This window comes from Hippoglossus stenolepis, chromosome 5, assembly GCF_022539355.2.
Source record: "Hippoglossus stenolepis isolate QCI-W04-F060 chromosome 5, HSTE1.2, whole genome shotgun sequence".
Taxonomy (NCBI): Eukaryota; Metazoa; Chordata; class Actinopteri; order Pleuronectiformes; family Pleuronectidae; genus Hippoglossus; species Hippoglossus stenolepis.
In genome coordinates, this window is record NC_061487.1 from 12,811,565 (window position 1) to 12,833,942 (window position 22,378).

A 22,378-nucleotide genomic window follows, 5' to 3' on the forward strand; every position below is an offset into this window, starting at 1 on the left:
CATATGATTACACAGGAATGATGGGAGTGACGATTGTAACCCCCTTCGGAGCCTACAGGTGGATGCTGGGGGGGGGGCGGGTGGAGGGGCTGAAGCAACTGGTAGCGATACTGCAGCAGCAGTGCGAGCAAAAGGGGATGATGGGAAATGTCTCTCTGCTTAAATAGGTGTGTATTATAGATGGTTGTGGAGAGGTATGTCACATGATGTATGTCACATGATTGGAGCAGCGCAGCGCGAGTTGACTGCCTGATCTAGCTCGCAGGCGTCGCTCCATTTATGGTCTGGTGCAGGGCTTGTCCACGGATACCTAGATCTTTGAGCAACCTGATGGTGGATGTTGCAATAAAACACCTGCCGCCAACCTCCACTGGGGGGGACTGTTGCTTTCCAGCCACGTTGCTCTGCCTCAGATGCCATCTCCGCGCACTGCAGCCTCCTCTTCCTCTCATTCGCTTTATCAACAGCAGTTAAAATAGCACCAGTTCTCTCAGGTACATTTGTACAACAGTTTTCAACATGATTGGTAAAGTTTTTCTTTTTCATTTTATCTTGGAAGATTTGCCATAGTTCCTCTGTGGATTACCTGTTTCATTGTCCTCTGATGTTGGGATCAGGGCTCTGTGGGGGCCAGATAGAAAAAATCTAAACATTAAACCTATACTTGAAATCTTTGCACATACACCTAGTTAACAACGGCACTAATGTCCCTTTAAACTTGTTTTTTGAACTGTGTTACATTATACAGAGATGTATTTCTAATATTTCCCAGACACTCAACACTGATTCATATAATGATATGATCTCAACAGCGCCGCAAACTGCAATCGCCAAAATAAACACGTAGTCAACGGCAACGTCAAACAGCTTTCCTCACCTTTGACCCCATTAAACTCAGTAGTTCCCGAAGCAATATCCGATTTTTTATAGAGGTTTGAATAATACAAACTACACTCTGTCAGTTATCAGCCTTGTGGTGTTGAATACTAATTTCCCACTGTGCTGTGTGTCAGTGTAACTGATGGAGGACTAAGTGACCTGGATCCAAAATCAACTGATCACTGACAGTTTTAGGTGCAGGTGCATTAAAACCATAGATTTGTTTTGAACTGCATTTGTTCTGAAAGGTATTTGTTCCAATAAAAGATGCATATATACTTACCAACACAGAACATAAGCTGGGATTCATTTCCACAACTAGTTTATTTATTTCAGTGATGACCAATCCATCAGTCAAGATTTAACCAAAACATTCTTGTCTTATCATCCATTATTATGTTAGAAAACATGATAAAGATGTTTATATTTACAGCTTTCACTAACTGCGTGTACTTTTATGGTGCTTTGATGGCATCAGAATATGACCATACACTCATTGCTGCTAATAATAATTACAAAGTTGGTGACGCAACAGACTGATTTAAATCTCAACATGCATGTATGTACAAATCATTTAGAATATCATGGTGTTTTTATATTCTCAGTAAAGCTGCATTCTGATGCAATACTGTGGATTATGAATTGATAGAACGTCTTTCAATTTTTCTTTTGGAGGTAGGTGTGACCTACATAAACATGGAATCACAAGCTGAAGTTTAAATTCAGAGTTATTTTCAGTTACATATCGATTCTCACAACTCTTATACAATTACAGTGTGTGTGTGTGTGTGTGTGTGTGTGTGTGTGTGTGTGTCTATATAAATACAAACAAATAAAGACAATGGATAAAGAAAAGAAAGAAAGAAGAAAAAGTAAAGCAATGTTAATGTAATATCAGTCCATAATATATAATTATATAGATGTAGTTCTTCATTAAAAATAAGTCAGAAAAATGTAGTCAAAATTCTTTATCTGGAAAATGTATTGTTTTCTAATTGTCCTTTTAACTATACACTATAATTATAATATAATTAATCCACATAAACATTAAAATATGCAAGTTTAAATTCAGAATTATAACTTATTTGTAGGCTAATTGTGATCCACTGCAACTCCTATACAATTATATGGGAAAAAGTTAAAATGTTCAAAGTAAAGTATCAGCACCCTATAACATTTTATTATATTTGTATAGTTCTTGATAAAAATAAGGGCAAAAATGTCTGTCCATCTCCCAATAACAAAATCAGTTCTGTGCAGAACGTAACATCTTCATCCAACACTTTTCTCTCAAATGAAAAAAAAGTCTTTATCCGAAAAAAAATTGTTTTTCGTCCAGTTGTCCTTATAATTATATAATTCTTATATAATGAACCTCCATACAAACATTAATTATGATGCTTATCTATTTATTGTTTGTACATAAACATTAAATCATACACGTTTAAATTCAGTTATTTCATATTCTCTTTCAAATTTGATGTTGCTGACAGGCATGATAAAATAACCAAGTCTAACAAATAGAAATTTTCAATCTGCAGTGAGACCTGGTTTGTTCAGGGGGACCACATGCCCCAGTCGTCCTGACACAGTCTCTTGGCTCTGTCCTCTGAGGACGGACTGTGAGCTGGCCTGAGCAGAGCCCTGCGTCTCTCTGTGTCCTCTGCAGGAACACCCAGGGACTGTGGAGGTTGGTATCCAGGCTCCTGGGGATCCAGGGGGTCTTTAGAGAGCAGGATACAGATGGCAGGGACCGTCCTCTGCGTGCTTGTCCCTGCAGCTCCCTGCTGTGGACTCTCCCAAACCTCATTCACTGTCTTGTAGTAGATTTTGGACACCTGGTGCAGCCCTCCCACTTTACGTTTCAGGATCTCCACGCAGGTGATAGTCTTGGTGACTCCCCTACCTGAGCCAGTGAAGACCACCTGCCTCAGAGATGTCCCGCTGTCTCTCCCCTCCCCGTGCATGCGAGCTGTCACAAACCGCAGTAAATTGCGGATCTTGCTTCCCTCTTTCACTCTCATGTGCAGAATGTCATCTGCCAGGCCAGGGATGGGATAAACACTGCTGTCCTCTGTGCGGCTGATTCTCCTGTAGTTGCTCTGGCCAAGTTTGGAAGACACAGAGGAGGACGGGACACAGGGGTTGAGGGATGCAGCCTGTGGCTCCATTGCAGTGCTGCATGCAGCATTTGAACTCTTCATCTGACCCGTAGGTTTAGTAGAAAGCCCCAAAAGAAGATGCTGAGGAGAGGATGATGTCTGAGGATGATGTCTCTGAGCCTGCAGCCTTGGTTATATCCATACATACCTCGAGATCTGAAGATTTGCCTCTTATTCATTTGTGCAAGAAACTAAAAAACTGAGCAGCTTTGAAATTCAAACTTGTGACTTATCTTGATCTTCTGTCTTCTGTCTACACTGCGTTTCCATTTTGTCTCCACAGTACTTAGATGACAGGCAGCAGAATGAAGAGAGCATTTCTTCCTCTAATCCCATTGACAGAAGGAAAATATGTCCTTGCTCTATTCAGCTCTGAGGACAGCTGATGCCAACAAACACATATGAGGCTCGGAGCGAGACATGTAGAGTGGGACATAGTGCTCTTAAAGGCACATGCAACATTTAACAATGTCTGTCACATTCTGGGCTGTTGGTTTTTGGAGGGGGGGAAGCTTTTGTTAAACCCTCGAGGGCTCAGAGATTTTATTTGTCTGTATGGTTGCTTGAATCATACAGATGAATAAACATGAGTTAATGAGATTTAACAAGGCATGTAGTTGAAACAATTCTTTGTTTCAAACGATTTGGTCGTGATTGTCACGCTTTGTTGATTTTCTTAATGTGCATTTTTGTAGATATTTCATCAACCTCTGGAAAAAAATCTCCTTTGGGGTAAAGATATAAAGAAATATTTTCAGTAGCTGTGCCAATATACAGAAATATCATGTGTTTGGAGACAACTTCCCCTCTGCACTATCATCACAGAGCCATATGGTCCTTGAGAAATGTCTTCCTTTGGGCTGTTCCAGCAACTTCACAGCTCTGCTCCCTTCAGTCCATCGCCAGCTGGGCTGACCCAGAAAATGCTCGCTACGTAAATTTGAGTCAATGGCATTTCAGAGACAATCACACCTCGGAGCGGCTGCTTAAAGGGATAGTTCACCCAAAAATGAGAATTCACTCATTATCTACTCACCACTATGCCGATGGAGGGGTGGGTGAAGTGTTTGAGTCCACGAAACACTTTTGGAGTTTCAGGGGTAAACAGTGTGGCAGCAGAATCCAATACAATTCAAGTAAATCAGTGACCGATTCTTCAAACGTAAAAAAAAACAACTGTTTCTGGGGCTTCATCCAAGTGTCCGGGAGCGCAGACAATCACAATCAGCTCGAAACAGCATCATTTACATCATTTTTTCCCCCTTAATGTCGTCTGTGATCCAAGCACGAATGTGTCTCCAGAGGAAGATATGAGTCACCATTTACTTGAATTGTATTGGATTCTGCTGCAACACTGTTTACCCCTGAAACTCCAAAAGTGTTTTGTGGACTCAAACACTTCACCCACCCCTCCATCAGCATAGTGGTGAGTAGACTTTAATTTTTCGCTTGACCTATCCCTTTAAGCCAAACTTGTAAATGAAATGATAAAAAAGGCAGCACTTGTAAGAGAAGATCTCTTTTGCAAACAGATGTGTTTTCATTGGTGGGGAAGCAGCTGTGGGGCTCATATGGAACCAGTACACTGTTATAATGGTGCATTTCTGCCTCAAAGGATGGTGTGCGCTTCTTGTTATTCACTGACTCGAACAATGGCATTCTTAGCACTGTCTATATCACCCAGGGCAATTGGCAGCTGGCACCCAGGAGAATAATCCACTGAGCATAAGTGTCAATTAAATGTCCAACAGTGAATTAAAGTATAATCATCATGACTGAAAATTGTGATTTTTGATAGAAATCACTCGTTTCATCATATTAGGGTTTTCAGTGTAAAGTACATGATTTATATTTTTGTGTTTGACGTCAAATTTTATTTGAACTGAAATAAGAATCAGACACAGGCCCAACACCTACGATTTGAATGTGGTCACAGTGTTATCCAGCTGTAACAGTCTCCACAGGTTGAATCATGAGTGTCATATCAGCACAGTTATTAGCTCTTTGGCGATAATGATGATTCCACATAGAGACTTGTTATCTGTTACACCTCCATCTTGTGGTGCAACACATGTATTACACAAATAACAAGTAAAATGGGCCTTTGCTATTTTGGGCAAACTGCATTAACAAGAAAGATGAAAACATTTGATCTGTTGCAAACAAATATTGTAGAGGTTTATTTTAAAAAATGTGTTCAAATAAAAATGTTTCTATAAGACTGGCAGTAGATACATTTAAATGATATCAGGTACAAGGCAAATAAAGGTTTTACAGGTGCTCGATTCAACAACTCAACACTTCATCTCTTCCATCTAATATAATCACACATGATAAAATATAGAAGAGATCCCTTATTCAGATTTGTGGAGTATTTTCCCTCCTTTGAGTTAGAAACAGGATTATTCACTTGTCACATCTGTCAAAATCTGTAAATGTTTAGATTTACTCTTGGTCCGTGTTTTTATATGAAATGTACATCATAAAGAAATGTTGCTATACGCCACATGTGCATGTTTGTTTTCTCAGCACGGCTTTGAAGCAATTACTTGTAAAATTTCCCTGTGGATCGCGGCTTCCTGAGTGTTGATGTGGACATCTCCCACCTGACCATTTTCATACCTGAGAAGGAAAAGACAAACATGGAATATAGATAGTCCATAGATAGTTGGAGGGTTACTTGTCTGCTGCTTTATATTTCACTCACACAAAGAGGAAGCGTGTGCACACGTTGTCAGATATCGGACACACCCAAATGTTCCCATGCCTTTGAAGGTCTTTTGAAGTAATGACTGTTAGAGACATAAAAAAATGTCACACACTAATATTAACAAATCAAAGCTCTTTGCTACACTACATTTTCCATATTTACCTTCACAGAGTGCAATGCAGTTCAGGTAGCTGCTCTGCAGAAACCTTGCTTGCCCCGGCTCTTCCTAAAACAAAGATTAGAAATTATCTTTGTTTAGACAGGATTAGAATCAGGATTAGAATCCAACAAAAGAAGATGTTGATGTACGAGGAGCGTATGAGCTCAGCCTGAACAAATGTGAACGATAATCAACTGTACCTGTTTGACTTTGTTCATTCGATTGTATTTCTTTAGGAGATCTTCTCTGGCAGTTATTTGGTGTCGACCTTTCCCCATCTCTGCACAAAGAGAAAGAATATGTTTCAAAAACTGAAAAGCAATAATATACAGAATGATTATATATTATGTATAGATATTACATTAGTTTTATATGCAAACCATTCTACAAGTGATTGAAATGGGCTTTATATTTATACTAACTAATCCCATTTAATATTATTATTATTTATAATAATAATAATATCAAGTGTGCATTCTTACCTGAATATCCAAAAGATATGCTTGAGATAGGACTCAAATAGATGCCTTTCCCATATGCAGCTCCGTGAAGCTTAAATAGAAAAAGTACTTTAAAATCACTTTTAAAGGTCCAAATGAATATATAATACTCTTGTGGGTTGAAATCTCCACTGTGAAATGCATAGACCTTGGTGTTTACACACTCTACCTGTAGTTTGGTGTATGAGGCATTAACCAGCCCGTTTCTTAGAATAGAGTGCCAGTTTTCAATGTGGGAACCACTGAAAGATGAAAGAATCAGGGCTGATCAAATGAAGCCGCATATAAAATTTATATTATTATATTTTTTTTGCAATACTACAGCTTTGATTTTACTCACTGGAAAGCGAAGGTGCTGCCATAAAGTTTCCTGGCAGTTTGGAATCGAGCCTCTTTGGACGGAGGGTTGCTGATCAACAGGAACTGATGGGGCGTGTGCATGAACTTCAGTTGCTATATTGTGCAGAAAGGGATTAAAAAAACATTATCCAGCGTATGAAACACAGAATATGATCTAAACATTTTGCAGGAAAAATATTAACTTCGGCTATAAAACGTGTAGCTACTGTGTGAAAATGTAATGTTCTAACAGTGAACGGCTCTGTCGTACCTTGTGCAGTGGAAGCTTGACAATGTGGGACCTGTTGCTCGCTAAAATCCTGTTGTCAAACACACAAACACGCACGTGAATATGACATTATTACAAGTTAAATAGAGCAACTACAGGAGTGAGACACTAGTTTAGTTTGTAGCACTCACCATTGTAGCAGGGGATAAGCGAGAGGATCTAACTTGTCCATCTGCTTCCTTATTTCAGAATATGGACCCTGGAAATGAAATGAACGTCAGGAAGACATTCAACACCTTTCAGGTTATTCTCTGAAGAAGACGAGTGTTAATGGGGTCACTGGTGTAGGATTGATTTTCAGATCAGTCACCTGTGCCATCCTCCTGACTAATAAGACACTGTCCAGGGCTTTTTGCAGCCGGTCGTAGCTCTTTCTCTGCCACAACAAATGACAAGAATCTTTCAGAACTTAAAACCTGACATATTAAATAATCAATTTCAAATTAATCAATCAAAAAGTTGGATTGTTTATACCTTAGGAGTAAAGGCCAGGGCTTTGGGGTTGTATGGATCAACGACAGAGGGGTACGGCTCAAATATGATGCTCTTACGTGAAGACTGAAGAGCAGCTCTGCACATAGCAACCAGCAGGTCAATCACCTGCAAGAACAGGGATTCTATTTCACGCATAAATCTTATTGTGATCACTCATGCTTTGTGTTTAAAGTATCTGTGTGTTTGTTACCAACCTCTGCACCGGTAGCAACCTCCTCCGTAGCTCCAGACATGACCCCCAGTGTATAGAAGGAAAACACACACAGCTCCCTGGTGCAAACTGCAGGCTGCAAACACACAAAACAGAATAGTGACAAAGGCTCACCTGGATTTGAAAGTTCTGCTTTATTATTATTTCATCAATTGACTGTTAATTTCTTTGCAGCAGCGTACCTTTAACATGGGGCCGTTCTGAAACACATGTCGCTCATCACACACCACACAGAATTCATTCAGCGTCGGCATTCTCTGCTCAGCGTACCTCATTATCTGTGTACAAGTAGATCATAATGCCTTAAAAACACACACCCAGAGATGAAACTGTTTAAGTGTGGGCCCAGGAAACAGACTCCACACATCAGAAGCATCATAGAATCTGCTTCACCATTTAAAGAAATGTTACAGAAAGTTTAACAATAAAATACTGCATCCTTCCACCAAGTTTTGTGGGAATCCGTCCAGTAGTTTTTGTGAAAACTTGCTTTCAAACAAACATGGGAACTAACCAATAAACAAACAGACAGGGGTGGAAACCTCCTCGTGGAAGAATATCTCAATGACTGAGGTGCTGCAATTTGCATGGCTGGACAGGCTGGTGTCAAAGGTCACAACAAACCTTATATAAGTTATTTTTAAAAGCCATTTATCAGTGATTTAGCAATTATTCATTTACATTTCATTTAATTTTACCACATGAAAGATATTGCTTTTATTATTCCTCACAATCGACTTCATATGAAGTCAAACTAAAATAAGAATTCCTGAAATATGGTTTAAACATTTGTAGTCTACTGATTATTGTTAAACGCAGAATGGTTGTTTTTATCTCCACATTAATATATTATACATGTATATCAGTGAATACAGGTGTTTGTTGGCCTACATTCATTTATTCATCCTCCTCATGCACAAACGTGAGGTGGGAGAAACATTTGTAACAAAAACATCCTCGGCAAAGCATCAACATTTTGAAATGTATCATGTTTACAATAATAACATTTATGGTGGACCGTATTGGGACAAGGCTTTACCTGCACTAAGAAACCATGCTGCAGAGTGGGGGTGGTCTTACAGTGTCCGATGGCCTGGGAGGAGAAGAGCAGCTCTATCAGATGTTTGGTGCTGAGCTGGGCTGATGATTTCACTGCTGACACCAACACCCTCTGTGGAAGAAGACACACAAACACTTTTAGTGAATAAATAAATTACAAAAACCAGTAAGACTGTTGCACACACAGCAGTTAGGCCATCTGGAGGGAGTCCTCACCTTCCCACTGGGAGTGTAGGTGAAGAGCTCTCCTCTGGGATTCTTGATGGTGTAGTAGGTCGTGTGATTTGTGAATCGGCTCAGTTTGATGCCTGGTAAAAAAACTCTTCCTTTCATAGATGGAGGCTGGAGCTCATTTGACCTGCTCACAGTGAGGAGGGAACAGAGAGGTGAACACTTATCCAACAGCAGATCCAGTCAGACATGAAACAGCTGGATTCCTGAAGTCACCTCTTACTTTGACAGTGGTAACCAGATGCTGAGTCGAGCTCGGAATTTCTTGATGGTTCCACTCGACCTGAACCAGCTGTGTCTGCGCTTCTGCTGGACCACAATCTTCTCGTTGGTCAGGTGGTCCCACACCCGAGATATGAAAACTGCGAGAATACTGGGGAAGAGAACACGTCAGTAAAGCATTGAATTATATATAAATAATAAGGGATGAAATCTTACAACACTTTATCCAATCCATTTTTGCACAATTCCGGTTTATGCTACTCTCATCCTATCCACCGTGTGCCTTATGACTGCATACTATGTTGTACTGTGTACTATGTTTTGAGTACTTATTGTGTTGTGTACTTATATTTTCTGTTCTTGCGTACTTATATGTTGTGTATACTTATATGTTCACACCTGGGATCAGTCCTGTACATATGGCACTCACTTCTGCAGTTGGTTCCCGAGCCTGAAGTGATCCATGTTGGAAGGTTGGAAGACTTCAACTGAAGGTGCTGCAGTGGGAAACATCATTTCATCAGCCGCACCTCACACTATATTTACTGCACAGTTATTTTGCAGCAGTGTTGCAGACGCTCACCGGGTCCATCCAGATACTGAGACAGAGAGAAGTGCAGACGGATAACAATGGGCTCCGACGGGTCAATCCTCCAGGCGTTGGCCACCTCCTCCTGTGGACACACACAAACAGCATGAACAGGCCCACAGACAGAGAAGTGAGCCAAGAAATTAAATCTTGGATGCAAACGGGTGTTTTAACAATGAACAATGACCCCCAAAGACAAATCAGAAAAGGTTCTGGGATGATAACCAACCTAATATTATCATTATATAATTGTGCTAAAAATATATTAGTGACCCATTAGAGTGTGTGTTAAATTTTCTGAAGATGCATAGTTAGTGTGTTAAGTTAAATTTGTGAATGTTGTGAAAATTCGGTGCAGGGGGCTGTATCATTCTAATTATGAAATGCTGACAGAACTTTTGACTGTAACATTTAGAACAGAACAGTAAAATGAACTCACATCCAGAAAGTTGGCGTTAATGTTTAAATCAACGTCCACAGCATCGATTGGTCGATACACCCTAACAGAAGAAGATTGAGGAGAACATTAGATGATGTAGAAGAGGTTTCTCTTCATTTTCAGTTCCATGGATGAGAGAAGATGTTCAGACGTTCACCTGACAGAGACGCCAGAGTCAGAATACAGAGCCCTGACGGCCTCGATGTCCGTCTCCAGCTGAGGGTGGTGATACAGGTCCGTGGAGGAACTCTCCTGCCAAGACATACACTAACACACTCACCTTATGGTGCAAACAGCTCAGCTCCGCAGGGCACTGACGGATTAAACCACTCAGAGTTCTTAACAATAGCTGAGAAGACGGTTGTTACTACCATCATCACAAAACGTTTCTGAGGACACAACACTTTATCGTTTCACCCTCTATTCAGCATTTTCATATGATCAAACTATATGTGGCAAACAAAAGTATTTTCCATTCCAACTTCCATAAACACAATAATTAGAGCTTTTTAAAAATCATATGCTGCAGTAATATCCATAGAGCTACCAGGAGGTGACTGAAAGTGATGTTTACCTGTATTCCACACAGGATCTCCCCTGTGTCACTGTCCTCATCAGTCTGGCTCTCTGTCGGCTGTTGGCACTCAGTCTCCTGTCGGGTTAATGGGAAAAGCTGTCAATCAAAAGATCCCCTTATTTATGCAGATAATCAGTTCCCTCTGTCAACCCCACGTCAATATACTGCTCAGTGTAATATAACATGTAATATAAGTGTTTGATAAATTGAATGATAATGTTTTTGATGATTTCAATCAATTTATCTGCAAATTATGTTTCTGGCTAATTGTTTTATTAATAAAATAACCCAGGGTCAGTTTCTATCTATTCTATATTTTTAAACTAAAGATATTCAATTCAAAAGCTGCAAATATTTATATCTGGAACCAGAACAGAAGCTGCTTTTTTGTTGAAAAAATTACTTCAACCACTGATTTATTCTCAAAATTGTCAAATATTGATTTTCTTTTAACCCACTGATCAGTTGATTGAATATTTCAGACACTTGAGATGGAGGAACTGGAGATTTAAAACTACACTCACCATGCACTCAGTTCTGTGACACTTCTTCACCAAAAATCAACAGTCGATTCGTTCCACTGTACTAAACAGAAAAACTGGCAGAACATACGCGAGTTAATCAGTTCAGCTACTTCTGCCACAGAGACAAGAACATATTGCTGATGGAATAAGCATAAAATAAAGTTATTACCTTTCTTCAACGTGAAAATCTCCAAATATTCCACTTGAGAAACCTTTTAATCCTGTAAAAGAAGATATATATTTGACCCCAGAACTACCAAAACAAATGAGTATCTCTGTTTGACAGCTTGGCCGGCTCTCCGCTCCCCCTGTGGTTTTGAACAGCAGGAAGTCCCACATGTTCAGTCTCAGACTTCAACGTCCCGTGATTGGCTACAGATACCGACGGACCAATCAGGTGAGCCTAGTCCTGAGAGGCAGGGAGGATGAGGACCTGCAACTCCAGGGCTTTTATTGCACACTTACAGTATCTCAGTCCTGTTTGATTTGAATGCCGCCCATTGCAATGCATGTAAAGAATAATACTTTGTAAAAGATGAGAGGAGAAAAAAAAGAAATCCACACCCTGTCCTGCAGCCTCTTGAAAAGTCAGATTCATGAACCTGTGATGTGAACACAGATGACTGGTGGCAGATTTTGATGAATGGTGATTCAGGTGATGTTTGGTGTGTATTGGTCATCCTGTCCGTCTGCGGTGCTGTGGTCTGACCTTAATCGGCAGTTACCCTTGTTAGCAGTCGCCTGCTGCTCTGCAGTCAGGTCAGATTAGACACTTGCAGGACTGCATACATCTGTGCAAGTCGTCTCTCAACAAGTACTTTTCTCAGAGTAATCCACTTAGAGGAGAGCAGGTGTTGGTTACGTGGCCGTGTGTAATTATAGCGGGTGGGCACAATGTCCATGCATTTTATACTGTATGCTGCACATGGTCAAATATTTATCTGAACTGATCAAATAGAAAGCAAATAAAGCTTCTGCTGGGATGAGTGATCACGTTTCAGAAACTGCAGAACACTAAGAGCTTCACATAGGTTGTGCCTGCTGCAGGATTATTGGTTTATATTGTATTACAATGTGCAGTTTTGTGTTGCTGTATCCACCCCTTCTCATTTCAAACACCTTTAGTTTATTATTCTAACTTTTTCTCATCAGTCAGGTCAGCAAGAAAACTGAACTTTCGATTTTCACATCAGGAAACATTTAGCAATAAGAAAAAATCAGGTTGTCAACTGAAATAAATGTTTTTTAATCCTTCATTTACCTTCAACAGGTGGTGTCATTGAGATAAGACACAAACATGAACAAGAAAAACATAAAAGGATTGTATTTGTTTACTGTGTATTTCCATAGGAATAAGTCAATAGTATGGACCAGTGTCACATACCATGGTATTTATAGCATTGCTACCTCTACTTTGTGCTTTACTTAACAAGAAAAATCTATATAAAATAGCACAAATCACAAATGGTGATTCAATAAAGTTGATTGTAAAACCAAATCCAATCACACTATCCACAATATAAAACAATTATATTGAATGAGATTTTTTTTATTTGTTTAAGCTTTCCAAAAAATATTGTAATATAACAAGCAAATACACAATTAAAAGTAATTTAAGTAATTATTTATTCATACATTATATTTAATAATTTGTTAGGATGAAAAGTTTGCTGTGTGGTTGTGTGCAGCTTAACGTCAAGCGAAGCAAATGGTGTATTTTAACACTGTCAACACAGCAAAAACTAACGTGTGATACTTATGCCACATGCTCATGGCCCACATAGTCTACATACATGCATACACACATATATATATATACACACTATATATAGTATATATGTGGAACAATCTGTCCAATGATATCATGTTGTCTGACTCAGTAATCGTTTCTAAGTCCCTTGCACTCATTTGTTATCATTCTGGCCTTGAGAAGACAGTACAGTATGTTCCGTCTTCACAAGTGTGTTTATATATATATATAAACAAAATCTATTCATAATTGTTTACGGTAGAAGAGCAGAAAAAGTTAAGATCCCCCTTTTCTTGCATTGTGGAAGCACAGAAAGCATCCCTAGCACATCAGACCTTCTTCTTTTTAGCATATATACACACGGATTTAATTATACTTTTAGTTCTTTTCCTGTGTATAGCATAAGGTTAAGGCACAGCAACTTGTATTTGTTTATTTTAATTATCGCAGAAGTCATTCAATGGGATTTACAGAAATTAAAAAGCACAAAAGTATAAAAACACATTAGAACTGGTAATTGCCACTCTAATCACACTACTCCGCTCCTCCCCTCCCTTCACTGGTTACCAGTGGCTGCCCGCATCCGTTTCAAAACACCAGTACTTGCGTACTGTGCTGTGAACGGACCGGGTCCAGTTCACAAAAAAAGTAGCGATTTAGTAGCACTTATATGGCACTTACCTACAGCACTTTGTAGTTTGGCTTTCTATGGTTGAATGCACTTATTGTAAGTCGCTTTGGATAAAAGCGTCAGCTAAATGAAATGTAATCTAATGTAATGTAACACATGAAATTAGAAACACAAATTGTAAAGCTGGTCATGTGTAAAATGTGTAATGGGAAGGAACAGATTTTACTCTAATGTGCATTGTTATACACTGAGGTCATTTGATGTGATTTACAGAGATAAAAAAGTATAAAAGTACATACCACATGCATAAAAACACAATAGAAATGGTAAAAAGCATTTTTTATTTTTTTAAGTAAAGAAACACATATTCTAAAACAGGTAATGTGTAAATTGTGTAATTAAGCAGGATCAAGTCATTAAGTAAGAAAAGAACAAACATTTTTTATAAATGCGAGGCCAGATTGTTTCGTCTTGTAACTCAGTAGGAACCTAGTCAGTATCGGGTGCTCATGGATTTAAGGCGCCTCAGGTTCACATAGATCTGTGTAAGTGAAACACCACTTTGCGCTGTATCCTTCCCCACATTCCTCCACTTCCTCGTCTCTGAGAATGTGTTTTAGACTTTGACACATACCGTAGGTCTCCAGGCAGCTTCTGTATATTTAACTGCATGCATTACCTTAATCGTCGCGCCCTATATCCTGTGTCACCGCATGTTGGTGACACAGGAAAGTAGTTCCGGCTGGCGGGGGGCAATAAAAAGCGGTGGCTGCAGCAGAACCAGCGGAGCTTTGGTCCCTGCGAAGTTCACACAGTAGGTAAGTAACACAGTGTTCGTGTGTGTGTGTGTGTTTGTCTTCAGAGACTCATAATAATCTGACAATACACTTACTATATATTATTATTATTATTGTTTATATTATTAAACTGAAGAAACTTTAACTTCTTAATCAGATTATGAACTTAATGTACTTAATATTACTAATATTATTTGTTACATGGTGATTTACTCTAGAGGAATTAGCTTCCACTGCCCTTATGATGACTTTTTGAAAATAAATTATTCATAACTACATACATGGGGACATTTATTCTGTAAGTTGTCATATATGTTATATATATATATATCATTCAATACAAATTCAAACTTTATTTATGCCACTGGGGGCAATTCATTTGGAACAGCTTATACAGAAAACTTATATTTATATATATATATATATATACATATATATATGCTGCTATACTGCACCTTATTTAACTGTCTCAGGTCTGCTAATTGTGTTGTATTAAACTGCACTTTGTAGCTATAATTGTATCTATCTATCTATATATTTATATATATGTATATTTAACTTATATAATTTAATTACGATGGCTTAGATTTTGTTTTGTATTTTCTGGTGATTTACCTGCAGTAAGTAAAACTCTCAGCTGACCATGTTATTTTTCATTGAGCATGCTACAGGCAGTTATTCTTTGTGTGTGTGTAGCAGCGTTAGTCTCAGTCCGGAGTCACCTCTTCTTCGGCTGCACATACACTACACTCCTGCTGGAATGTGGGAGAGTGCAGTCAGGCAGGCACATACTGTTGTTGTTGCTTTGTGCAGAGGCTCTCTCCGCTCAGCCCGCACAGCCACTACTCACTGGTACACTTTAGATTTATCCATACAGATGTCACACCTTATTATGAGTGTTTACTTTTCCATTCAAATTCTTATTCTATCCTCCGTCATGCTTTCTGATTTAGTTCCCACAGCATGTTTTGGACCATTTCTTGCTTATATGTAGCTTCTATCCCAACCTCTGGGTTTAAGTGAAGCTCTTGTGTCAACACTAGTAATGTGTTGACTTGAACTGTTTTATGTGTGTGACCCATGAAAAAATCTTTTATTGAACTTGGAGGAAATGTCACAGCTATTTTGGGAGCTAATCAATCACGTCTCTTGTTTCCCTCTGCGTCTCCTCAGGTCTTTTCCTGCAGATACAGAACCAGTCATGTTGAAGTCAAAGGATACAGGATCGTCCATCATCCACACCCAGCAGCTACATGCTGCCATGGCGGATACCTTCCTAGAGCACATGTGTCTGCTCGACATCGACTCTGAACCTGCCGTGTCTCGCAACACTGGCATCATCTGCACAATCGGTCAGATATTGATTTATTTCTCAGAGCACAAATCAAGCAATGATTAAAGTACACGTATTTATGTTTAAAATATCCACACCACCCCACGAATGTCACACTGATCCATGTGTCTCGATGTAGGACCTGCCACCCGATCTGTGGAAAAGTCCAAGGAAATGATCAAATGTGGGATGAACATCGCAAGAATGAACTTCTCTCATGGCACACACGAGGTGAGTCTTTGCTCTGAAACATCTTAACCCCCATTAGTGAACACCAGGTGATCAACCCCCAAATGTCAAATAAATGTCAAAGCCACGACATCTCGTCTAACGTGCCCAAGAGTATGAATGCAGACGGAGTCTTTGCCCTCTTCGAGAGCTTCAGCGTGACTTTACCCTTTACAGCTGCGTGACATTACTCCGGTGATCTGTGAACTGTAATGTGATCCGAGGGCTTGTTTTAGCCCCTTCGGTGCTGGCTCAGAGTTGTGGCTCGATCCGGCGAGCCAACTGTATCTCAGCCAACCCTACACAACTGACCCCTCACCATCAAAGGTCAAGCCTCTTCACCTTTTTACTGTCACCTGAGCAGACGAGGCACCGTCTCTCGTCTTTCATTGGCTGTAGCACCAACACCCACATTGAACTTTAAAGGTTAAGTGTGTTGATTTGTTTGTGGCTGTGCAGCAGCGGGAGAGCTCAGAATTGCTTAATCATTTTATTTTTTTGCATTAAGTTGTGGTTTGAGTATCGCAAAATAGTAAAACCTCTCCAGAAAATCACAAGAACGTGGGCGTATGTTCGTTATGGAAATTTGACCTCTGTCTCATTGGTGTGTCAGTTGTCAGTGCAGCTATAAATAGGTCATTGCAAGTGCAAGGCGTGCAGCAACAGTACAAGCAGGAGGCATGACAAGGGGCCACAGAGAGACATTTAATACTAACTGAACACAGTGTTCATATTAGACAATGTTATTCTGTATTGTTACATGTCATTACTAGATCCATCCATGACAGAGTGTTAGGGCCATATGGAAAAATAGAAATCGGAGATCTCGAGAATAATAGCATCATAACATAGAAACCATTTAAGGAAATAAGCAGAAATAAGGAGAACCTGTGTTTGTCGGAGTTCCACTTCCTCTGGATCCAGTCTCACTGTTTCCAGAGAAACTATGAAACCTGTTAGAATAGTACGCTGTAACCAACAGCAACCTTACAGTCGACCGCTACCAAACATTTCCTCCTCCACTAAAGATACTTCTTCTAAGTCCATGTGGCTCTTTCTTTAGAATAGACTCACATTCTTTTCAAAGTCCTGATACTTATAAGAATGTGGTGCTGATGAGCCAAAATATTAAACATTTTGTTATATGTGAAACCTATAGCAGTATAACTATATAAGTGTAACTTAACAAGATGCTCCACATTCCTCATTTGAACACAGGTGACAGATTCATCTTCTGATATTCATCCTGTAACATGATAAGTTTTGACTTTATTCCTTGAAATCTCAGATGTTCTTTTCCCTTTAAATGGCCCTGATACTCGTCGTACATGTAGACTGTAGACACGTAGCAGCTGTGCATGTCAGTCACATTTAGGAGGAAATTAGGGGTTAGATTTAATTAGTTGTGACATTGTGTTGTTAAAGTTATAGCTCAAATACTTTGGAAAGTATTTAATATGTTTTAGTTTGTGTGAAGTTATTTTTGTACAATGTAACATCACAATGTCACGTCCTAAAAATGTGTTGCAGTTGTCACTCTACATAGAGTTATGTGACTCGCCTGCATGACATGTCCACCTGCTGTTGTACAAACCTAATGTGCTAAATAGAGCACAATAGCTAAATAGACACCTAAATGAAAACATCATAGCAGCTTTGTAATAATTAGATATTACAACTCAATAATATTTTTTCATTGTTTTTCAATGTCTCCCCACATCGTGCAGTACCACGCTGAGACCATCAAGAATGTCCGCGAGGCAGCCGAGAGCTTCGTTGCAGGATCTGTTGATTACAGACCACTGGCCGTCGCTCTGGACACCAAGGGACCCGAAATCAGGACCGGACTTATCAAGGGAGTGAGTCTTTACCAAGTTACCAAAACTCAGAGTTTGATTTATCGCACAAATAAACTGCAGAGAACTGACAAAGTGTCCCCTCGGGTTGTTTAGAGTGGCACCGCTGAGGTCGAGCTGAAGAAGGGTCACACCATCAAGCTCACCCTCGACAAACAGTACATTGAAAACTGCGATGAGAAATTTCTGTGGCTCGACTACAAGAACATCACCAAGGTTGTGCAGGCTGGAAGCCACATCTACATTGACGATGGTCTGATTTCCCTGAAGGTCAAAGAAATCGGTAAGCACACAAATAGACACCTGACAGCCACTGTGGAAGTTCTTTCAGCTTAACTGTGGAAATGAAGTTTCTTTATGTTTTGTGGGTCCTAAGGCAGCGACCACCTCGTGTGTGAGATTGAGAATGGCGGTATGCTGGGCAGCAAGAAGGGCGTCAACCTGCCCGGAGCTGCTGTCGATCTCCCCGCTGTGTCTGAGAAGGACATTCAGGATCTGCAGTTCGGCGTGGAGCAGGGTGTTGACATGGTCTTCGCCTCCTTCATCCGTAAGGCTGCTGACGTTCATGCTGTCAGGAAAGTGCTGGGCGAGAAGGGCAAGCACATCAAGATCATCAGCAAGCTGGAGAACCACGAGGGCGTGCGCAGGTGAGTCACAGTCGAATCTGAACACATCTGCATCTTTAAGACAAGTGTTTATGAGCTAATTTGTCTTTTTGTTCGATAGATTTGATGAGATCCTGGAGGCCAGCGATGGCATCATGGTTGCCCGCGGAGACTTGGGAATTGAAATCCCAACAGAGAAGGTCTTCATCGCCCAGAAGATGATGACTGGCAAGTGCAACAGGATCGGCAAGCCAATCGTCTGTGCCACACAGGTCCGTGACACCGTACCATCAGGGAGGCAGTCTTTTTTAATGAGTCTACCAAAGTGTGCATACTGACATAAACGGGATGTAATGTTTTCTCTATCAGATGCTGGAGAGCATGACCAAGAAACCACGCCCCACTCGCGCTGAGGCCAGTGATGTCGCCAACGCCGTCCTGGATGGCAATGACTGCATCATGCTGAGCGGTGAGACCGCCAAGGGAGACTACCCCCTGGAGGCCGTGCATACACAGCACATGGTAAGAGCACATGTTCTGATTTGTTTCCCTCAGTACAATGACATGTTTATTGTATGTGTAGATGTCAACGACTATACAAGTGTTTGGGATGTTATAGACAGTTTGATGTGAAAAGTGAATGTGAATGATACACATGCAGCAGCTTTATTCACTCAAATCTATCAGTGTCAGGGAGCCTGTATTTTCAGAGTAAAAGCACCCAAACCTAACACTGTAGCACATGTGTTCTTGGGAAACTCAAACATCTGAGTCTGGAGAGATGTCTGTCAAACAGCAACTTTCTCAATCTTGGAGCTCATCGGCTATACTACAAAAGTACTGTCAGGGGCAACAGCAATATTTTGGGGCCTCCAGTGACAGCAGACATGTTGACCATGGGCCATGTGTCAAGCACTGTTAAGTCCGAGTCTCCATACAAAACATAAACAACAAAACTTTTTGTAGATGTTTTAGGTCCAGATGACATTTGGCTAATCTCTATTAACATTTTATTTGCACATAAATGCAGATACATTTTAAAAACGATACCAACCAATACATTTCAGTCTGTGTGTTTTGCCTCTTTTGCTGTCCACACTCTGACTGTTTACCTGCGGGCAACCAAAGCCTGCTATAACACGACTGGTCAAACTATAAACCAGAAAACTTCCAGCCACAAAATCTTCTCCCACACCTACAGACTGTGCATATTCACATGCACAATCTGTTTCATAGAGATTACAACGTTTTTAATGACAAACATTACAAGGGTCTCATATGCAAATACTCTGTTTTGTGAAAACTAAGCTGCCTGTTGCTTCAGAAACAAGATTTCACTCTTATATTCATTATATCTGTATCATAATAATGCATCCTCAGTTCAGTGATCATCAATATCATCACTAATAAACAAGTAAGACAAGATGAAATCCACTATAGACTGTGAGATTACGAACGACAGGAATGTTCTTTGAGATATGAGTTGCATGTTTTCGACACTTTGAACACATCAGCTTGGGTTTCACTAACAACTTGTTGGTGCTGTTGTTGTTGTTTATCTTGCTTTGTGTATCTCTGCTGCACCCCTCCCTCCATCTGCTACCAAACACCCATTCATGTCTTGCCTTGTGCGTTAACCGTGTTATCATGTCGCTCAGTTAGCATGTGTCTGAGGACCCGCAGTGCACGCCAACAGTCCCTGGACATCATGGCCGCTGCTGATATTTAGCTTCATGTCTCATTGTGCTATCAGGTAGGACGACCTCTGCACTAAACATAACAGCCCTTTGTTTTGTCCTTTTTAAAATACAAACTAACTCCTGCAGTTACAACGTTCTGTGCGACTGCAGCCCGACTCTTCTGTAATCTGTTTTTTCGACGTGTTCAGATTGCCCGTGAAGCCGAGGCCGCCATGTACCACAGACAGATGTTCGAGGAGCTGCGTCGCACCTCTCATCTGACCCGTGACCCCACAGAGTCCGTTGCCATCGGCGCTGTTGAGGCTTCATTCAAGTGCTGCGCCAGTGCCATCATTGTGCTCACCAAGTCTGGCAGGTGAGAAGTGCACCTCCAGTAAATCTCTATATAGCTGTGACTCATGATATCCTCCACAGCGCCCACTAAGAGCGAAGAAACTGGTGCTTTTATCCCTCTGACTCCGCTCTCTCAGTAACACAAGCCCACAGCTCATATGAGAAGTGTTTCAGCCTTTATTGTACAACCTTTGCTCCACTGCGACCTTTTGAGATGTGAACCCTGACATTATACAAGTTAATTTTAACTCCCTGTTCATTCCTCTCCATGTGGGAGCTCATCCTCACAACACATGGTGCAGAAGACATACCACTGTCATCAGATAAATCCTATGGCAGATAAATGTCCCTGTTGGTTGTTATCACAAAGGTTCTCAAATCTTTCCAAGTTGACATTTTCATTGGTATCTTCTACATGGCACCTATTTTTCTTGGGATCTTGCAGGGAAAAATGCCAGAGAAAGTCCGGAGCAATTTTGTTCTCACATACAGCCCCTCGGGGTAATTTCAGGAGAATATCGGAGTTCAGTGCAGGTCTGAAAGCAGCAATAGTGTTTTTTGCAGCAGCAGGCAGCTCAAAACCCCCCATTTTGCACTACCTGCAAGGCTACAGCTAACAGACTAGCTATTGAATGTAGATCTCAAAGGACAGTGATCATTCAACAGTTGGATACAAACACGACTGTAAATGAATAATAATGTTGCTCTGTGAATGTAAGAGTAAGTACCTGTAAAGCTTGTTTCCATTGGCTCTCATCCAGACCATTGTCGGAGTTTAAATTTAAACGTTTTACATTCTACATCGCTGTTATAACTTGTTCCTGGTTCCTGCAGGTCGGCTCACATGCTGTCAAGGTACAGGCCCCGTGCCCCCATCATCGCCGTGACCCGCTGTGGCCAGACGGCCCGCCAGGCTCACCTGTACCGCGGCATCTACCCTGTGCTCTACACCAAGCCCGCCAACGACGTCTGGGCTGAGGACGTTGACCTGCGTGTGAACTTTGCCCTGGAAGTTGGTGAGTGTTTTGGGGTTTCGTTGATTTTAAAGTTTAATTTCTATTTGTCAGAAGGAGGGGATTTTGTTAATCTTCGTCTTTTTTCTCCATCGCAAGGCAAACACCGCAAATTCTTCAAGTCTGGTGATGTGGCCATTGTCGTGACCGGCTGGCGCCCAGGCTCTGGTTACACCAACACCATGAGAGTTGTGCTGGTGCCTTAAGCTTCACCCAAGGACATTAGTAACCGCTCCCGCTCCCCCTCCCCTCTCCTGTAAATGGTCACCCACCCCCATGTTGGATTTTTCTTGTCTGTCGGTCTCCGTTACCTGTAGAAAGTTAAAACCAGGGCCGCTCCTTCGAAGGACTTTCGATGGTGTCGTTTAAAGATTGTAACTCCATGATTCCTGTCACATGTGTAGTTCATTGTCTCAATCCTGCTGCTGAGTCTGAACTAGATTTGTTGTGTTTCACCACTTTTAATCCCAGAGAGGCTTTCAAGTCCTGATTTTATTCTTAGGTAAAATATGCAACTTTTCAACCACCTCACTAAAAAAAATCTATACAAATTAAGACAATCAGAATAATATGATAACACAGCTTTCAAGCAAGCTCCGGCAAATCCGGTAAAACTGTTATTATAGGACAGGGAACATCAGGTCTGTCCACTATTTATCCCTTGTATGAATAATATTACAAGTATGCGTCTGTTTTGAACCTGGAAGTATAAAATAAAGATTTTAATCAAACCTTTCAGTAGTGCT

The 22,378-nt window shown here is 40.6% G+C and overlaps 3 protein-coding genes across 5 annotated transcripts; 1 reads left to right on the forward strand and 2 right to left on the reverse strand.

The window, feature by feature from the left end:
* Positions 1-2,371: 2,371 nt before the first annotated feature.
* On the reverse strand, positions 2,372-3,486 carry LOC118109961 (ribonuclease P protein subunit p25-like protein). The gene has a single exon (XM_035157457.2). It carries the CDS (start codon positions 3,081-3,083, stop codon positions 2,436-2,438), a length of 648 nt encoding a protein of 215 aa, XP_035013348.2. The 5' UTR covers positions 3,084-3,486; the 3' UTR covers positions 2,372-2,435.
* A 1,757-nt stretch (positions 3,487-5,243) lies between these two features.
* Positions 5,244-11,689, reverse strand: LOC118109138 (protein mono-ADP-ribosyltransferase PARP6). Its single transcript, XM_035155990.2, has 23 exons — positions 11,556-11,689; positions 11,387-11,460; positions 10,860-10,937; positions 10,443-10,537; positions 10,286-10,346; positions 9,841-9,931; positions 9,688-9,754; positions 9,259-9,408; positions 9,021-9,162; positions 8,785-8,916; positions 7,928-8,023; positions 7,729-7,821; positions 7,514-7,639; positions 7,350-7,415; positions 7,171-7,238; positions 7,022-7,070; positions 6,752-6,864; positions 6,581-6,653; positions 6,394-6,463; positions 6,112-6,191; positions 5,914-5,977; positions 5,749-5,833; positions 5,244-5,663 (listed from the first exon to the last, which is right to left on the reverse strand). Exons 2-23 carry the CDS (start codon positions 11,387-11,389, stop codon positions 5,567-5,569), a joined length of 1,899 nt encoding a protein of 632 aa, XP_035011881.2. The 5' UTR covers positions 11,390-11,460; positions 11,556-11,689; the 3' UTR covers positions 5,244-5,566.
* Positions 11,690-14,457: 2,768 nt separating this feature from the next.
* On the forward strand, positions 14,458-22,363 carry LOC118109139 (pyruvate kinase PKM). Of its 3 annotated transcripts, none has more exons than XM_035155994.2 (11): positions 14,458-14,585; positions 15,738-15,916; positions 16,037-16,128; positions 17,853-17,984; positions 18,078-18,264; positions 18,358-18,628; positions 18,708-18,858; positions 18,956-19,108; positions 20,475-20,641; positions 21,454-21,635; positions 21,732-22,363. In XM_035155994.2, exons 2-11 carry the CDS (start codon positions 15,766-15,768, stop codon positions 21,836-21,838), a joined length of 1,593 nt encoding a protein of 530 aa, XP_035011885.1. In that variant the 5' UTR covers positions 14,458-14,585; positions 15,738-15,765; the 3' UTR covers positions 21,839-22,363. The 3 variants fall into 3 exon arrangements, with proteins under 3 accessions (XP_035011885.1, XP_035011884.1, XP_035011883.1); XM_035155993.2 differs by having other exon boundaries at positions 14,466-14,581; XM_035155992.2 differs by lacking the exon at positions 14,458-14,585 and adding an exon at positions 15,310-15,416.
* Positions 22,364-22,378: the final 15 nt, after the last annotated feature.

Bases quoted from the DNA above. Each gene is read 5' to 3' on its own strand.
- LOC118109139 (XM_035155993.2), top strand. From the start codon at position 14,481: ATGTTGGTGACACAGGAAAGTAGTTCCGGCTGGCGGGGGGCAATAAAA. The intron at 17,985-18,077 runs GTGAGTCTTTAC...CGGGTTGTTTAG, and splicing joins GGACCGGACTTATCAAGGGA to AGTGGCACCGCTGAGGTCGA. The intron at 19,109-20,474 runs GTAAGAGCACAT...CGACGTGTTCAG, and splicing joins CCGTGCATACACAGCACATG to ATTGCCCGTGAAGCCGAGGC.
- LOC118109961 (XM_035157457.2), bottom strand. From the start codon at position 3,083: ATGAAGAGTTCAAATGCTGCATGCAGCACTGCAATGGAGCCACAGGCT.
- LOC118109138 (XM_035155990.2), bottom strand. The intron at 7,239-7,349 runs GTGACTGATCTG...TTTCATTTCCAG, and splicing joins TAGTCAGGAGGATGGCACAG to GGTCCATATTCTGAAATAAG. The intron at 6,865-7,021 runs GTACGACAGAGC...TGCACAATATAG, and splicing joins TCAAGCTTCCACTGCACAAG to CAACTGAAGTTCATGCACAC.